This window comes from Terrapene carolina, unplaced genomic scaffold (genome assembly GCF_002925995.2).
Source record: "Terrapene carolina triunguis isolate 2854851 unplaced genomic scaffold, T_m_triunguis-2.0 Scaffold198, whole genome shotgun sequence".
NCBI lineage: Eukaryota > Metazoa > Chordata > Testudines > Emydidae > Terrapene > Terrapene triunguis.
In genome coordinates, this window is record NW_020664549.1 from 4,077,909 (window position 1) to 4,096,554 (window position 18,646).

At 46.5% G+C, this 18,646-nt stretch overlaps 1 protein-coding gene across 2 annotated transcripts in view; it reads right to left on the bottom strand.

Annotated features, from left to right (window-relative positions):
* The window catches only part of LOC113407129 (myoD family inhibitor-like), a 39,494-nt gene extending 21,814 nt beyond the window's left edge, over positions 1-17,680 (bottom strand). Inside the window, exons 1-2 of one of the 2 annotated variants that reach the window (XM_026655214.2) lie at positions 17,524-17,680; positions 17,059-17,163 (exon numbers count right to left, since the gene is read on the bottom strand). In XM_026655214.2, the coding sequence (XP_026510999.1) occupies positions 17,059-17,152 (94 nt within the window). In that variant the 5' untranslated portion in view covers positions 17,153-17,163; positions 17,524-17,680. Of the gene's footprint in view, positions 1-17,058; positions 17,164-17,333; positions 17,491-17,523 lie in introns of those variants that run through there. The other variant, XM_026655213.2, reaches the window with a different exon arrangement.
* Positions 17,681-18,646: the final 966 nt, after the last annotated feature.

The following is an 18,646-nucleotide window of genomic DNA, read 5'->3' on the forward strand; positions in this document are numbered from 1 at the left end:
CAAACCCATGCCAAATATTGCAAGATTTGCAGGAAGATTTGGTGACACTGAGTAATGTGTCAGCCATGTATCTTCACCTATTTCACTGGGCACCTTGTACCATTCATTCAATATAAGGTGTGCAAAAATGACACCTGTTACAAGTAGAAGGGCATTCCATTCATTGGATGGATTTATTGTGGATTTATTGTGGTACTACATTCCCACTGGAGCTATGAAACTTATGGGCCAATCTTTGGGCCTGGTCTTGAGTAGGATAAAAAGGTGTGTAGGGTGTGTGTGGGGGGGAGTTAGATTATGTTTAGCTATCATGATCTAGTCAACATATCATAAAACTCTTTTGCAAACAACTGGAAATTGCACCCTGCCAGCAATTGGTGGTCAGTTTAGCTGAACCAGGATGGAACTCAGTTTAGCTTCGAGTGTAAACAAGGAACAAGCTGTAGTCAGCACAAGTTCAGCTAACCCAGGTTAACCCTTGCTCTGACTTCAGAGGGAGGTTAGAATGACCTCAGATTTAATACAAGTAAAGGATCACGAGGATGACTGGCACACTTTCTTAGATTCCTCTTCGTTTTCTTTTGTTCTTGTGGACCACAATAGAGGAAGTGTCCAAGAAAGACTCTTGTGCCAGCATCCCAATTGAAAAGTTCTAAGAGGTTTGGCTAAGGGTCAGAGGAATCACAGAAATGTATAAGCTAGAAGATACCTCAAAAGGTCATCTAATCCATCCCCTCACTCTGAGGCAGGAACAAGTATACCTAGACCATCCCTGACAGGTGTTTGTCAGGAATGGTCTACATATACATAATCCTGGAGTACTCAAACTTGTGGGTACTTAGCTGAACCTTTAGAGGTCTTCCCATCGCTAAATACTTAGTTGTCCCAAGCATGTCTTAAATACAACATAGGAATGACCGTACTAGACCAGAGCCGCGGTGGAGCTAGACCGATGTCCCATCTCTAATGGCTAGCGGTACCACCTTCTACAGAGGAAGGGGCAAGAAATCGCCTAGTGGACAATTCAGGAATAACTTCCTGACATGTCAGAGGCTAGTTATGTCTGTTTATACGTTACTGGAATGCGCTCAGGCTTTGGTGATGAGGGCGGTACAAGAAACTATATAAAATAAAAGAGGGAAAGTTTCTCCCTAATTCTCTGAGCTAGAGGTTGCCTTGTGCCCTGAAGTTAGAGATGTATTTCGATTGCCAAGGTCCGAAACAAACTTCTTCTTTTTGCAAAACTTGGGGTATTTCGACCTAGAACATTGGTTTGACCCATTCCAAAGAGGACAAGGAGGGGGAGTCACCATGGTTCGATCCAGACTTATGCCCTTCCAAACTTGAAGAATATCTGTATCTAGCGTGTTGGCTAGAGTCCCCTTTTCATATGAATGAAGGCATGGATTCTCTTGCCATTTTTGTCTTCATCTTTCTCTTCCCTTTAATCTCCCAGGGATGACTAGGGAGAGGAAAGATGATGGCGGATGGAGAGATAAACAAAGATATACTCTACTGAGGCGCTTGCCATTATCAACATGCTACTGTGCAACAATATACCGTTTGGGAGCTTTCTAATCTGGTTTTTTGCAGATAAAATGAATGAGTGATCTCTCTTGGTTTTCCCACATATACTGCCTCATCCATCCAGGTGGTTTACTGACCCCCCCCCAAATGACTATTTTAGAATGTGATTAAGCGATTTAGAATATGGTGGAGGGAGTGCGAGAAAAATCCTCCAATCCCATATGCCAGATTGGAGAAGGAGAGAGAGAGAGAGAAACAAAACTCTGTTTTGAAAGTTTGCTCGACTGGGAAAAATCCAAATGGCTTATTTACATTCAGTCTGAAATTAATGCACTAAAGCCTTTCAGATTCAAAGATATTCAGAGAAAGGAGGGGGAGCGGGGAAGAGAAATGCCCAGAAAACCACAGCAGAGCACAAGCTAATCAGTGAGCTCCTGACAGATCAAACACAGCTTTGCTTTCACCGATTTCCATACCTTGGCTGCTTACCCTGGCGGCGTTTGCCCTAGTGTCTCTCGGCACGCTTGGGTGATGGTGTATAAAACATTTTCACTGCTGGACCACGAGGCGTTTGGTCACCAATGTTTGTTTCTATGAAAAGTTACTTCCTTAGCAAAACCACAAATAACTCGCCAGCTCCACACCAGGGTTATTATTATTTGTTATTTATAGTGTTCTGGTGGGTAGAGACATAAAGGCATAGGGACAGCCAAGCCGGTCAGCACACAGGCCCCTCTCTGACAATGGCCTGTGCCAGCTGCTTCAGAATCACTGCAAGAACTCCTGTCGTGGACAATTTTGTAATCCATGAGATGGGGTATTAAAACAACCTATTCCCACCCCCTTTGTCTGGCTTGTGGATTGAGGCTGGGCTTCTCAAGGGCACGCTAAGGCATTCAACCCCCACGGAGTATAAAATAGAATCTGGCCACCTTCCTCCCTTTGGCTCCTTGAAAATCCCACCTCTGGCACAGGGAAGGTCTCTCACTGGCTATACGCAGAGCACCCATGGAGCCCTGAGCTGAGTAGCAGCCTCTAGGCACTGAACAAACAACCATCAAGGTTAAACCATTCAGATGACTTGGCCCAAACCATGTCCCACTCCCAGCACGGTACAAGGAAACCCAAGGAAACGCTCACAGTTCAGGACACGGCAGAAGTCTCAGCACGGAGAGGCCCCGGTATTAGAGGGAGAGAAAGTTTGTGTGCCTCGGAGCAGACCTCCCCCCTCAAATTAAAGAGGAGGAAAGTAAAACCAGCACGGCAAAATGGAAACGCACATAGCTAAAACACCAGCTGTTTGAACAACACAATACAACGTATTTCAAGAAAGGTTAAAGCTGGAAATAAACTCCTGTATGAGACACTTAATTCTTCTGCTACCTACAACAGCTAAAACCCTATTGACTTCAGTGCAATTCCTCCTGATTTACACCACTGCAAGTGGCTACGTCTTCACTTCAGAAACGAAGTGTGTCTTTACATGGAGCGAGCTATTGTAATGCAAAATCCTAGTGGTAACAAGGCACAGGCAGTTTTTCTCTTGATTTTGCTAGCTGAGATCAAGCTTCTCCCCCCCCACCATTCTTGAGGTAAACACACACCTTCATTTGCAATGAAGACAGCCATAGATGCGAGACTAAGTCTCCATGTGATGAACAGCGAGCCAGAAACGAACAAAAATAATCATTTCCCAATGTACATTTGAAGTAGTAAAGCTGCCTGTGCATGACTGGAGACCCAGGCCCCCAAGGGGAGAAGGTTTGGTGGGGAATTAGAGAGGATGATGTAGTAGCAGAGAAGTTAGCTGAATCTTTTACTGTGGAAGGTCACCGGGAAATTCCTATTCAAAGGATATTTCTTACAGGAGATCAGAATGCAGCCTTATTACTATTTATTTGTATTAGAGCAATGCTTAGAGACTTCAACAAGCTAGCTGCTGTATATGCACAAAGAAACAGTCCCAGCCCTGCCGAGCATACAATCTAAACAGACAAGAGAGAGGGGTTCTCCATGGAGGAGGTTACAGAACATCTTGAGATACTGAAATGCAGTAAGGGCCCAATTCAGCAAAACATTTGTGCACACGTCCAGCATGTGAATAGTCCCTAAAGGCTTTGCTGGATCAATACATGTGTCAGCAAGACTGAGGGTTGTGGTAAAACCAAGGGACCCAAGATCATAGAATCACAGAAATATAGGGCTGGAAGGGACCTCAAGAGATCATCAAGTCCAGTCCCCTGCATGGAGGCAGGTCCAAATAAATCTAGGCCATCCCTGATATGGGTTTGTCCAATTTGTTCTTAAAAACCTCCCATGAAAAGGATTCCACAACCTCCCTTGGAAACCTGTTCCAGAGCTTATCTATCCTTATAGTTAGAACGTTTTTCCTCATATCTAACCTGAATCTCCCTTGCTGCAGATTAAGTCCATTACTTCTTGTCCTATCTTCAGTGGACAAGGAGAACAATTGATCACCGTCCCCTGTAGAACAGCCCTTAACGTATCGGAAGTCAGTTATTAGATTCCCTCTCAGGTTTCTTTTCTCAAGATTAAACATGCCCAGTTTTTTTAACCTTTTCTCGCAGGTCGGGTTTTCTAAACCTTTGATCATGTGTGTTGCTCTCCTCTGAACTCTCTCCAGTTTATCCACATCTTTCCCAAAGTGGTGGCACCCAGAATTGGACACAGTACTCCAGCTGAGGCCTCCCCAGTGCTAGGTAGAGCGGGACAATTACCTCCCAGGTCTTACATACAACATTCCTGTTAATACACCCTAGAACGATATTCGCCTTTTTTTGAGCGGCCTCAAATTGTTGACTCACATTCAATTTGTGATCCACTATCACCCCCAGATCCTTTTCAGCAGTACTACCCCCTAGCCAGTTATACTTCATTTTGTAGTTGTGCATTGGATTTTTCCTTTCTAAATGAAGTACTTTGCACTTGTTTTTACTGAATTTCACCTTGTTGATTTCAGACCAATTTGCCAAGGTCATTTTGAATTCTAATCCGGTGCTCCAAAGTGCTTGCAACCCCTCCCAGCTCGGTGCCATCTACACATTTTATAAGCACACTCTCTGGACCATTATCCAAGTCATTCATGAAAATATTGAATAGTATTGGACCCAGGACTGACCCCTCCGGTACCCCACTAGATACCGCCTCCCAGTTTGAGAGCAAACCATTGACAACTCCTCTGTGAGTATGGTCTTTCAACCAGTTGCACCCACCTTAGAGTGATTTCATCTAGACCACATTTCCCTAATTTGCTTATGAGAATGTCATGTGGGACTGTGGCATAAGCCTTACTAAAATCAAGATGTATCATGTCAACTACTTCCCCCCATCCATGAGGCCAGTAACCTTATCAAAGAAGGAAATTAGGTTGGTTTGGCATGATTTGTTCTTGACAAATCCATGCTGACTACTCTTTATAACCCTATTATCGTCTAGGCACTTACAAACTGATTGCTTAATAATTTTTCCAGTATCTTTCCAGATATTGAAGTTATGTCGGCTGGTCTATAATTCCCTTGGTCCTCTTTGTTCCCCCTTTTAAAGGCAGGTACAATGTTTGCCCTTCTCCAGTCCTCGGGGACCTCACATGTCCTCCATGAGTTCTCCAATGGTTTTGAGATTGCTTCAGTTAGTACCTTAAGAACCTTAGTATGAATTTCATCAGGCTCTGCCCTATTGAATACATCTAATTTATCTAAATATTCTTGAACCTGTTCTGGCTTGCATATCTTCCCCCCTTTTTGTTAATATTAATTATGTTGAGTATCTGGTCACCTTGAGCTTTTATTAGTGAATAATGACGCAAAATAGGCATTAAACCTCTCAGCCTTCTTTAGGTCATCCGTTATTAGCTCTCCTTCCCTGCTAAGAAGAGGACCTGCACTTTCCTTCATCTTTCTCTTGGTCCTAATGTATTTAAAGAACGTCTTCTTATTGCTTTTTATGTCCCTCGCTAGGTGTAACTCATTTTGTTCCTTACACTTTCTGATTTTGTCCCTACATATGCGTGCTATTCTTTTGTACTCCTCTGTCGCAATTCATTCATGTTTCCCCTTTTTACAGAATTCCTTTTTGATTTTTAGGTCATTGAAGAGCTCCTGACGGAGTCATATTGGCCTCTTCCTATTCTTCCATACAGAGGCAAACTCCTCCTTGACTTCACTGGGAGTTTTGCATGAGTGAAGGCTGCTGGATCAGACCCTGAGGCATTTAACATAGCTTTAAAAACAGCAATTATTCTTGAAGCTTGGAAAGCTGATAATACGGTGCCTAGCAAATCCAAGGAGATTGTGGGAACTACAGCCCAATGAACCACACCACAATGCCAGGGAAAATTATGGAGAGCCTAGTTAAGGACATGCTGGGTACAGTAATTATATACCCTTACAGGGTCAAACTAGCATAGGATCTGCCAGGGAAAATTGTGCCTTTCTAACCTAAGAGTTCTTAGAAAAAGTTAGTTGAAGAATAGATAAATGTGAGCTGATGCACATCATTATTAACAAGAACAATAATTTGCACCTATAGAGCACCTTTCATTTTAAGTTCTAGCTAGCCATCTTAGGGTTTTGTACAAGGGTCCAACTTTACAGAACCTGATCGCAGTGCACTTTACATTCATACAATCTCATCTCAACAAGCCTGTGAAACAGAAAGTTATTACTACTCCCACTTTACTGTGTGTGTGGGGGGGGGGGAGATGGAGTGGGGAAGCCAGAGAGGTGTCCATCCAAGGCAACATAGCGGCAGAGCTAAGAAAACAGAATTTTTCAGTCCTTAATCTCAGCTCCCCCTCTGCTCTAACCAGTAGACAACACACCCCTTCTAGAACAGGGAGGAGAATCCAGAATTTCTGGGGTGGTACTGACTATAGACAGACCAATCTGGGCCTGGGATCATGACACTTACCTCAACTGGGTCAGGGCGATATGGGAATAAACTCTTTTTAAAAAGGCAGCACAAAGCTTTATGGGTCTAGTGCAGGGGTAGGCAACCTATGGCATGCGTGCCGAAGGCGGCACGCGAGCTGATTTTCAGTGGCACTCACACTGCCCGGGTCCTGGCCACCGGTCCGGGGGGCTCTGCATTTTAATTTAATTTTAAATGAAGCTTCTTAAACATTTTAAAAACCTTATTTACTTTACATACAACAATAGTTTAGTTATCTATTATAGACTTATAGAAAGAGACCTTCTAAAAATGTTAAAATGTATGACTGGCACATGAAACCTTAAATTAGAGTGAATAAATGAAGACTCGGCACAACACTTCTGAAAGGTTGCTGACCCCTGGCTTAGGGTGACCAGACAGCAAATGTGAAAAATCGGGGCAGGGGGTGAGGGGTAATAGGAGCCTATATAAGAAAAAGACCCAAAAATTGGGACTGTCCCTATAAAATTGGGACATCTGGTCACCCTATATGGGCCACAGATTACATAGCTGTTGGTCTAATGACTGCAAAGCAGTCCAATGATTAGGCCATTTGGGTGGAGCAAGTCATTTCTCATGGAGACCTTAAATCGTCCAACTTGCTTTCCGTGCAAATTTGCATCTGCTCCTGAGAACGTGTTGCACCTGGGTTCTTAGCCAGGGAATTGAAAGTTGCCAAACTGGGTAAACACATTCTTGCTTGGTGCATCAGAATTGACACCGGTTGCGAGACAGGCTGGAGTGACGGCTGTGCAGCCTGAAGTCATCTGTTTATCCACAAAACAGGTACAGCAACAGGGCCAGATTTCCCCACCCTGCCAACGTGCCTGAGTCCTGACCTGGAGCAGCCACATATAGTGAGGAAAGAGCAGTTCAGTCTCCAGCAATGCCTGTCAGTGCCACTTGGGATGGCTATTTCATGACGAGGACCCCGGCCCACTAGGAACCGAGACCTGCCATACATAGAGAGCACCAAACAGTCGTCATTCCCAAGCAGGGCTAGAGTTAGCCCAAGAGGTGAGAATTTCCAGCTCCCATTGATAATTCCCTACTCTACCCAGTCCCGGCCTCTGCATTCCTCTTTCAATCAGATTATTTACCCTGCGGCTGAAACAGAATGTAACAGGCTGGTCCAAGGGTGCCCATCAGCAAAACCAATAGTAAACAGTGGTCAATTTGGTGCTTACATCCCGGGGTACAAAATTCCAAAGCTCAGCACAAGAGGCTATTGTCCTACATCAGACGCTGCAGCCCGTGACCTCTACTGATACTGCGTTCTCTTTAATCTTCAACCTCCTTATCCAGGGAAGGAGACATTACAGAATGTATACCTGGGTAGAGAGGGCAATAAAAATTCCAAAATGATATGGGTGGTAAGGTGCCTTATGCAGAGTTTGGGGGATTAAAAGAAACCTACAAAGCACTGGCCAAAGGTCAAGCAGAGGCCCCTTTATCTCTCCCTTCCTTGTAGGGATGAGAGAAGCTTAGTTCTCACCAGATTTCTCTGCTGCTGGCTGGAGACATCCCTGGTAAAGCTTCGCGCATGTTCTTTTGGGCACGCATATTTCCTGTCGCCTGAGATGGGCCTGAGCTGAAATGCAGGGTTTGAACTTCAAGGTGTTTGGAACCTGCACCTACTTCTGGATTCATTTATCATCCAGAGCCTCAGCTGGCATCAATCAGTACAGCTCTGTTCAAGTCAGTGGCGCTATGATGGTTTCCACCCGCTGAGGATCTGGCCCTAGCTCTCTGAATTGAAACAAACCACAGATCTGACTAGCCATGAGCTCTGCAAGTTTGAAGCCTGGGTTCAAGGCTTGGGTTCAGGATTTTCACAAGATCTAGCTGGAAATCAGAAGTGACAATAAAAAGCCACAAACACTGACAAGTATCAGAACATTTCAGAACCTCAGCAAAGGTTTGGGGAGGATGAGAGAGAGGGTGTTTCTCCTTTTCTTCTTCTTCTTTTTTGTATTGGACCTACCCCAACCAAGAACAAGGCCCCACTGTGCTAGGTGCTGTCTGTATTCATAGGTTACATCTATACTGCACAAAAAACCAACCCCCCAGCAGTGAGTCTCAGAGTCCAGGTCAATTGACTCAGGCTCATGGGGCTTGCACTGCAGGGCCAAAAATAGCAAGGTAGACATTTGGGCTCGGGCTGGAACCTGGGCTCCGAGACCTTTCCTGTCACTGGGTTTCAGGGCCCTGGCAAACATCTGCACTGCCCTGCTTTTGTTTGTTGGTTTGTTTTTGCTGCGTAGACTACACGTAAGGGAAAGTCTCTACCCCAAAACGCTCACAATCTAAATAGATAAGAAAGGCAAAAGGTGAGAAAAAGGGAGTATTGTCACCCCCATTTTAGAGATGGGGAACTCTCTCCCTCTCTCTCTCTCTCTCACACACACACACACACACACGCACAATTAGGCCAAGACTTTGCAAAAATGATGAATGATTTTGGGTTTCCACCTTTAAAGGGGCATGATTTTCAGAGACCGGGTGCTCAGCTCTGTCGGGAATCAGGCCCCTTTAAGATGTCTCCAAATAGGGCCCCCCAGAAATGGAGGCACCCCAAAAGACTAGCCACTTTTGGAAAACATTGGCTGCTGTGACTTGCCATGGGGCACCGTGTGGCAAAGTGAGCTACTGAGTCGCACAGTAGTGCTTTAACGAGAAGACCATGTTTGGTCATGGCATCTCCATTACCCTCCCATGCAGCCTGGTGTTGAGAAGCCAAGGAGAGGACAGCCCAAGCACAAAGCACGCGAAAGAAATGAACGATGTCCCGTATATAGGGCCCATGTTGAACGCAGGCCCTGACACAAAATCCCCCAAGGAGGGATCAGGCTATGGGGACACAGATGGAGAGATCACAACTGCCATGCACATCTTGTTACACTTCTGGGAAAATATGAAAAACTCCAGAAAAAGAAATAAGGGGCGTTATCTGGTTTCTGCAACTCTCAGAATCTCGGCAGGCGATTTCAAAGGAAATTTAATTAGAAGCTAGAGGAAGAACACAGCACTCTAGTGGCAAACAGCAGAACCCAGTTGAGGGATTGTTTTGTTTTGAAACTGGAATCTTTGAAAATGCCAGAAAGAATATTTTTTTTTTTAATTTTAAACAAATGCAGCAGTTTCACTAATTGCAATGAAACTTGGAGAAGCAAAATATAGATGTCAGGTGTTTGGCGTAGAAAGCTTTTTATTGTTTTTTGGGGGGGCAAAATGAAAAAAAAATGGTTGGTTGTTTCTAATTTTTTTTTTGAGAGGCTGTTTACACACACATTTTGCAATCAAGTTACTTAAAGTGGTGCCAGCTCTTGTGTGGGCTCTCTTAATTCAGTTTTAAAAAGATTTATTTTCACTTAGTTTAAACCTGTTCCTGAACTGTGCAATAAGTGACATGGCAGGCAGGCAGAGTTGTAGAAAGAGATCTTCATTGTGCCAGGGACGCCTAGAGGATTCAGGGGGCTTGGGGCAAAGCAATTTTGGGGGCTCCTTCCATAAAAAAAAAGTTGCAATACGATAGAATACTATATTCTCGTGGGGGCCGGGGCCCCAGGGCAAATTGCCCCACTTGCACCCCCGGGCGACCCTGCTTTGTGCATGCAGAGAGGCCAACGTTACATACTGAGAGGACTGGCCACTGGTTTGCATTCCTAAACTCCGAGTGTCACACAAAACTAGGTCCCGCCTGAAATCTGGCCCTCCTTCTGTAGTTTCACTCCTTATATACTGTCCTACATAATCTTCCAACATAAGCAATTTAAACTAAATCAAAATAAAAGCATCCATACATGGGTTTGCACCAGTTTAATTAAGGGTAGGTCTATACTGGAACTGGAGGTCACTTGGTATTGAACAACTTTTGATTAAAAAACTAGAGTGATATATAATTAACGTGTCACACATTAAATGGAATAAAAACTGGCTAACTGATAGGTCTCAAAATGGAACTGTAAATGGCGAATCATCATCAAGCAGATGTGTTTCCAGGTGGGTCCTGCTGGGACCAGTTCTTGGCCCTGCGCTATTTAACATTTTTATCAATGACCTGGAAGAAAACATCAGATCGTCACTGATAAAGTTTGCACATGAAACAAAAACTGGGGGAGTGGTAAATGATGAAGAGACCAGGTCATTGATTCAGAGCGATCTGGATGGTTCGGCAAATTGGGCACATGCCAACAATATGCATTTGAATACAGCTAAATGTAAATGTGTACATCTAGGAACAAAGAATGTAGGCCATCCTTACACAATAGGGGACTCTCTCCTGGGAAGCAGAGGCTCTGAAAAAGATTTGGGGGTGGGGTGGGTTGGATAATCAGCTGCCAGTGTGACACTGTGGCCAAAAGAGCTAATGTGATCTTGGGCTGTATCAATGGGAATCTCAAGTAGGAGTACAGAGGTTATTTGACCTCTGTATTTGGCACTGGTGCAACCGCCACTGGAATATTGTGTCCAGTTCTGGTGCTTACATTTCAAGACGGAGGTTGATAAATTGGAAAGGGGTCGGAGAACAGCCACAAGGATTGATTAAAGGATTAGAAAACCTACCTGATAGACTGAAAGAGCTCAATCTATTTGGTTTAACAAAGAGAAGGTTAAGGGGTGACTTGATTACAGTCGGTAAGTATCTACACAGGAAACGCAGATTTAATTATAGGCTCTTCAGTCTAGCAGAGAAAGGTCTAACACAATCCAATGGCTGGAAGTTGAAGCTAGACAAATGCAGACTGAAAATAAGGCGAAAATGTCTAATGGTTAGAGTAATTAACCACTGGAACAATTTACCAAGTGTTGTGGTGGATTCTCCATCACTGGCAATTTCTAAATCAAGACAAGACTGGCTGTTTTTCTAAAAACTCTGCTCTAGGAAATATTTTGGGGAAGTCCTCTGGCCTGTGTTATACAGCAGGGTAGACAAGATGATCATAATTGCCCCTTCTGGTCTTGGAATCCATGAGTCTATCCCAGTGCTAGCTTGGATCATGCTAGTACACAATAGCAGTGTAGTCGTGGCTGCATGGGCCATGCGATGGGCCAGCCATGCGAAGACATGCACTTGAGGCGGCTAGCTGTCCTGCCACCTGTGCAGCTGCAGCAACGCTGCTATTTTTAGCACGCGAGCTCGATCCGAGAGGGCACGAATATATCCACCCGAGCTGGAAATTACACCGCCAACTGCCGTGTAGACAGAACTTAAATCACTTTCAAGCTGTACCTGGCGTTAAACTGGTGCAACTCTGCAGGTAGATGAATCCTAAGTACGAATTTGGCAGGGAGGACAAGTTGTCAGCCCATCTCAGGTCTGGGTAGGTGGACAGAGCCCACCAAGACAACGGAAGTCCCCGCCCCTCAGGTGAGGGAGGGGCACCGAGTCCACAGATCAACCAGAGGGACAGAACCGACAAGCTATCAGACTGACCACTCAGGAACGCACAGTCCTTCACACATGCAAGCCAGCGGCTGTACATAAGCTTCCCTCATATGATGCCCCACAGCAAACATTTCTGAGGTCTCATTCTCGACTGCCAATACCTCTGGGGTACCCTGTTTGTATCCCTGACTGTCAGGATTGTGCCAAGCAGCCGGGCTTTCCCCATACGGCCTGACAGCAGTTTGGAAGTGGTGCTGGCTTGCTAAAACCAAATGATTCTGGAAAGGAATCATGGGAGTTTGATAGTTTGTCCCCAAGTCCCAGGATGCCAGCAGGTTCCTGAAGGTATCTGACCGTGCAACACGAGAAAAATCCCAGGAGGCAGAGAATGTAGTGGTGGAATAGGGCACCAAGGGAGATGTGCCAAGAGTGCAGTTATTTTGAAAAAGCACAGAGCTGCACGATTCATAAGAGAAGAGATTTAAGCTGGCGTAAACAAAGCGGTGTGGATGCACTCTTTTGGCATAGTTACACCAGTGGAGCTGTAGTGGAAAAATGTATACTGGAAAAACTCTCCCATGTGGACAAGGCCTCCAGTCCCAGCATCTCCTCCATTGATCTTGATTGCAGCACGGGCAGGACAATGGACTGGGCAGGGCGGCCTGTGGTTTGCGCCCCAGCAAACCCAGCTCAGCAGAGCTCCCATTTCCAGAGAAGCTGAGCTCTGAGGGAGGCTTCTGCTGCGCCCTCTATGAAAGAGGCATTGTCTGGGCCTGTCACAGGGGCTGGGCCTGCGGTACAGCGGGGCTGGGCTGGGGCCTCGAGACAGAAACTGCTTTCAGCCCCGTGTTATACCTCAGGGCAAACTCATTGTGAATGGTCAAAAAAACCACTGTGTGTGTGTGTGCTCGCATGTTAAGTACACTCCCCTTTCCCCTGCTCAGACTCAGGAAGCCGCAGAATTGCTGGCTACTGTAGCCAAGCCGGGGAGTGGATGTCAACGGGGAGCCCAGAAACGAAGCACCGGCGGCCAAGGCCTGCTCCCAGTTGTGCTGGGGAGTCACCGGCAGCCTCTGACAGGGGCAGAGTTGAGCTCACTGGGTGTGAGATGCTTACGCTGCGGGTGGAGTGGCCAGAGAGACTATCTGGGGTGCATAGGACAGAGAGGGGAGGAAAAGTTGTGTGTGTACCCAGGAGAAAGAGGGCAGGGGAAAGAGAGAGAGGAGGAGTGTAGAACTTGTCCAAATTTTCCCATCAAAACCAATTTTTTTGACGGAAAATGGCTTCCACCACCCCAAAAAAAGCTGTCCCAAATATTCGTTTCTTCTCTACATTTTTCATTTTTTCTTCAGCCCCTCCCAAACGTTGTGCCAGCTGTCCCCTCCATTTGTTCTATTCTGGAAAAGGGGGAGGGAAATGAAAAATCAGAAACGGGAGATTTTTTTTGGTGAAACAATAGATTTTTTTAAAAAATTCTCTTCAAAAACCAAAAACCAAAAGGCCCAGATTTTCTTTGCCTCTAAATGCCACATGAGAAAATAACTGATATTTTCCAACCAGCTCTAGGGAAGTGATGGAGAAAGAGAAAAGTCTATAGGGTATTCATGCTAAAGTAAGGTCATAGAAAGACTGGCCCATACGAGCCAACATGCTGCCATATGAAGGTGGCATCTGAGTATGGGCTGCCTGTGCTCACTCATTCACTGCTGGACATGAAACCAGTGGATTCTCATCTTTCTCTAGCGCTGTCCTCTGGTAATTCAAAGGGCAGGGCCGCCCAGAGGATTCAGGGGGCCTGGGGCAAAGCGGGGGAGCGGACATAAAAAAAGGCACCACCCGCTGCGGCGCTTGTACTCACCGGGCGGCGCTCCGAGTCTGCGGTGGCGGCGGGTCCTTCACTCGCTCCGTGTCTTCGGCAGCACTGAAGGGCCCCCCGCTGCCGAAATGCCGCCGAAGACCTGGACCGCTGCCGGGTGAGTAAAAATTAAAAAGGCGCCTCTAGCCAGGAAAGGGATTCTTGGCCCCGGCTCGGCCTGGGGCAAATTGCCCCACTTGCCCCCTCCTCTGGGCGGTCCTGTCAAAGGGGCTGCTTTGATGGTACCTAGGTACCTGGGTCCAGCCCTCCCTGCGGTGAGAAGAAGGTTGTGATAACCTGGGATCCATCTTCAGAGATGGCTACTAAGAGAGGGGACAGAGATCCCAGAAGAAATATCCAGGTCACGTCATTTTTCATAAGGTAGAAACCGCACGGCTCCATAGTCAGGAATGAGACTAAGAGTGGGGAGACCTGGATTCTGTCCCCAGCTCTGCCACAGGTTCGCTCACCTTGAGCCTCCGTGCACCTCAGTTTCCCCACCTATTTTATCAACTCAATCTCACCAAGTTAATTTGGCTTCCTTAATTATATTTGAAAGGGTTATTGGGTTCAAATCCCCATGATCAAATCCTAGGTGTAGGAACAGGGAGGCAGAATCTTCAAATGAAACTTCCCAAGAGACAAGGTTTCAGCAAATAACACTGTGTGGACAAACTGGATGCCATCCCTGGAGTGCCCTCCAAACAAGGATGAAAATCCTGCAAAGGGAAAGGCCGCAAGGAGCAGCTGCTCTTACCCTGATGGATAAAAAACAACAAACATCTCACCTCAGTCCTCAGCAAAGAGCAGGAATGGACTCTTCTCGGTGGAATTCTGGCTCTGCATGGACCAGTGAGCGTCTCCCAGTAAGCAGTGGCACTTGGTGCCTTTTCAAACAGGGGTAGGAGCTTCTGGTGTTTTGAAAGCTGAGAACTCTTGCCCTGTCGAACCTCTGCTACATAGCAACCTAGATCTAGGCCAAAGTCCCAGGCCCCAAGAGCAGGCTGTGAAAGAGATGGAACCCAGTGGTGCTAGCATGGGACTTTGCAGACTTGGATTCAAGTACTTGCTCCATCACAGACTGCTGAGTGTAGACAGAACTGCACCAGTGCGCTCAAAATAGTTGTGTAGATGTTGCGGCACCAGCGGAGGCTCGGGCTAACTTCCCGAGTAAAACCCACCTAGCCCTGCAGAGGTTGTTATGGACTGCTCACCCACCACTGAAATGAATCCACCTCTGGGGTGGAAAACAGTGGCCACTGATGCACAGAATTCTTCCCTGTGGTGCAGCCATCTCTGTGGTGGAACATGTCAGCCGCTGAACAGCAAAGAGCAACAATACACAAGAGTTTGGGACAGGAAGTGGAAAAGTTGGAAATGTTGGGGGAACACAACAAGGGAATGTATTCTCTGAAATCTGGGCCCTGGCACATTGCAGGATAAGTCCATCAGTGGAATTACACCAGGAATTAATTTGGCCTCTTTTGTGTCTCACTCTGACAGCACACACAATAGGCTGTGTTTCACCTTTCGCTGTCAGTTTCCTGCTCTGACCCATTCCTCTCAATCTGCCCTTCAGTGTAGTTTCTCCATGTAAATATCTGCGGAAGCCAATTGCGCTGACAATGGAGGTCCTCCAACTGTGCGTGACATCCCCCGGAAAAAGCCAAAGACCCCAGCCCAATCAACATTCTCATTACGGCAAATGCAAATGAAGGCATTATGGTGTTGCCATAATAACAACAACGGGACAACTTTCACATAGCGTTAGAGTTCTACAGCAGGTAATATTAAATTACAGGAGAGCTTATTACGTATACAACAACTCGCTCAGAGTCAGCTGGCGAAGAGTCATCATTTAGTAGCCTGGAAACCTCTTCTGGTCAAATTGATTTCCCTCCCCACGCACAATAGCTACATTCCAAGAGGAGGCTTTCTCAGAGCCAGCACACTGTAGCTAACACAGCACGATGCATGGAAAGAGAGCAGGACTCTCACGGGTAGTGGAATTTCACTGGATTTGCTCCAGGTGGGAGGAGGAGATGGAGGCAATCAGGGATCCAGGGAACCCACTTATTTAGGGCCTGATTCTGCAGCCCTGACCCCTTTTGAGGAGCATTTACTGAGCAATCTTACAGGCTTCAATGGGACTGAGCGCCACGTGCCATGAGCAAGGGTGGCAGGATCAGGCTCTGATCCGCCCGATGGTCTCCCCATGGTCTGCCATTGGAGCACTGATCTTCTCTGATCTTTGGCCAGTCCATGGGTATCGGATGGACCCCCCTACATACAGCAACCCAGAGCCTCCCCACCTTCCGACTGTGGGGCTTGAAGCCAGATCTGGGGAAGGAATAAAGCAGACAGCTTTCTCCGGGTACGGAGCAGGGGCTAGAGGATGTTATTAAATTTAATAGGATCAGGGCCCAGAGCGAGGGTGGGGGGGAAGCTGCATCTCGCAAGGAGCTGGCCCAGGCCCAAGAACACGAGGCGACTGAATGGAGACAAAAGTTCTTGTGAGAAGCCAAAGCTCCAGTGCAGCTGCATCAGGGCTCCCACTGCACGGTCTGCAACCCAGGCAGGAGGCAGCAGAAAGAAACCCAAGCTCCCTTTCCCCCCTTCGGAGAGGTTACGTCCCACACAGCCAGCGCGCGAGAGCACAATAGTGTCTTTGGAGAGAGAGAGAGACAGAGAGAGAAAATATGGGAAAGGAAGCGGTGGGCTTTAAGCCTGGAGGTGAGCCCCTCGCCAATAAGTCTCTGCACCATTTCGTCTGCCTGCTCTTTAACCCTTCTGGCTCCTGCAGAGCCAACATCCTCGCCTCTTCCCAAGCCAGGAAAACAGCTCAGCAAGCACCTTTCGTCTCCAGCGCCCTTGCTCCCACCGATCCTGGCGCTTGGGGAAGTCCCATTAGAAATGGGAAAGTTACAGAAACTTTGCGGGAAAGTTTCACACAAACTTTCTTGTCCTAGTGGCACCATCCCCCGCCCCACGCCCACAGATCACCAGCTGGTGGGGCTCCATTAGCGTCCCTGGATTTTCACGAGCTGGGGTTCTGATCCCCATTGTGTGGTGGATATACACACAGGGCAGCTGGTGGAAAGCAGCACAGCTATTTTAAGTTCAGTGGAGCCATGCTGATTTCCACCAGCTGAGGATCTAGCTCACGTTGTGCTCAGCCACAAAGAGCTACAATTCTCTTTATAACCCAGAAAGTTGGACAAAGACTTCTACTTAACAAATAAAAAGAACAGGGAAGCCTAGGGCTCCTGCCAGTGGCCAGAGAGAGACAAGTCCCTGTAAGTTTAAAGCGAGGGAGACAAAAGCCCCTTGTGCTTACCTGTGCTAGTGGGCAGGAAGGGTGTCTGATCCGGCACGGGGTCTCCATTGAGTGAGTCAGAATGGCTTGAGAGATCACTTCTCACCTGGGACATCTGACTGGGACCTGCCAGACACACCACATGCAGAGCAAGACAGTGAGAGAGAGAAGCTCACTGAAGATTGCTAAACAACCCAGCCATGAGGAACTCTCACATGGAATGAATCAGCATGAAGACTTTAGGTGGGGAGACAAGAAGGAAATCGCACAACCCCAAGAAGTGATTTCTAACTCACCCGGGCAGGACACCTCTCCCCAACTGCCGCATCCACATGCACAAAAGTTTGCTTGATTGTTCAGCTGCAAGAAACTCCAGCTCTGCATAAGCTTCCCTCCAGACACATTTCAGTCCCAGCTGCATTGAGGAATCCTGTGATCAGCCAATTCCCACCCCCAAGAATACACAGACACATTGGAGAAACTCACTTTTTTTGTTTACACTTTAATGGAGCTCCCACAAGTGGAGTGTCATCCTATCGTCCTCTCCATGTGAAGGTCTCCTTCAGGTCTCTGCAGCTGCTCCCTTCTCCAAACACCCCACTCCTCCAGCCCTCTTCAACTAGATTTCTTCAACTTGTCTTTCTTTCTTTCTTTGTCTTCACATATTCCTTAAAAATGCCCTTCCTGGTGCCTTGTCCCTGCCAGGACTGTCCTGCACTTTCAAATAAAGAGGACACTTCACGTCTTTATCTTTGCAGCTCTTTCTTCAGGGCAGTGTTAGGTTACAACTGGACAAGTTTGTGCAGTCTATCTCCAGACTGTAAGCTCTGCCTCCCGTCTCTCACACAGGAAATTGCATTCAGAGCTGATTACCCAGTTTCCTTCATGCTGGAGATATTTGGAGTTCATGCAGCCTATAATAAGCTGGTTGGCACTACGATTTAAAAAAAGCAGCGAGAACAAACAAACAGACACAACAATCCACAAAGCCACTTTAAAAAGGAACAAAAAAAAAAAAAAAGCCGATTTCTTTTTTGGGGAAGTAGAGCCAAGCCGTCAAAGTATGGTGGGGGGAACAGGGAAATGTGGGACGAGCATGGGCTTACTATATCCCTCTGCCAATGCTTAAGTCTTTGATCTCCACATTTTTTAATCCAAATTTGTTTTTCTTTAAACTCAAAGGATGAATTTTCAAACAGCGGCAAGGAAGCAAAAAGGGACAGCAAGCCTAACTCGAAAAGTCATCAAAACCTCCCTTGTGTTGCATGAACAGAAACAATAGCCTGTCTCCTCCAGCGGTAATGCTCCCAAATACCGATGTAGATGTGGCCCAATATACTTACAGTACGACTACATATTCTTGTGTGAAGGACTGTCATGTAACTAGGACACACGGCCAGAAGTCAGGAGAGACACATTTTATTCCTGACTCTGCTACTAAGTCACCGTCTGTCCTTGGACAAGTCACTTTCCCCTCTTTGTGCCTCAGTTTCCCCATCTACAAAATGAGGTCAATATTGGGTTTTGTGGTTTAACTCGCTGGCTTTGAGATAGTCAGATGGAGGGCAAAATATGATTAGCGTTATCAGTATTACTGTTTAAAGTGACA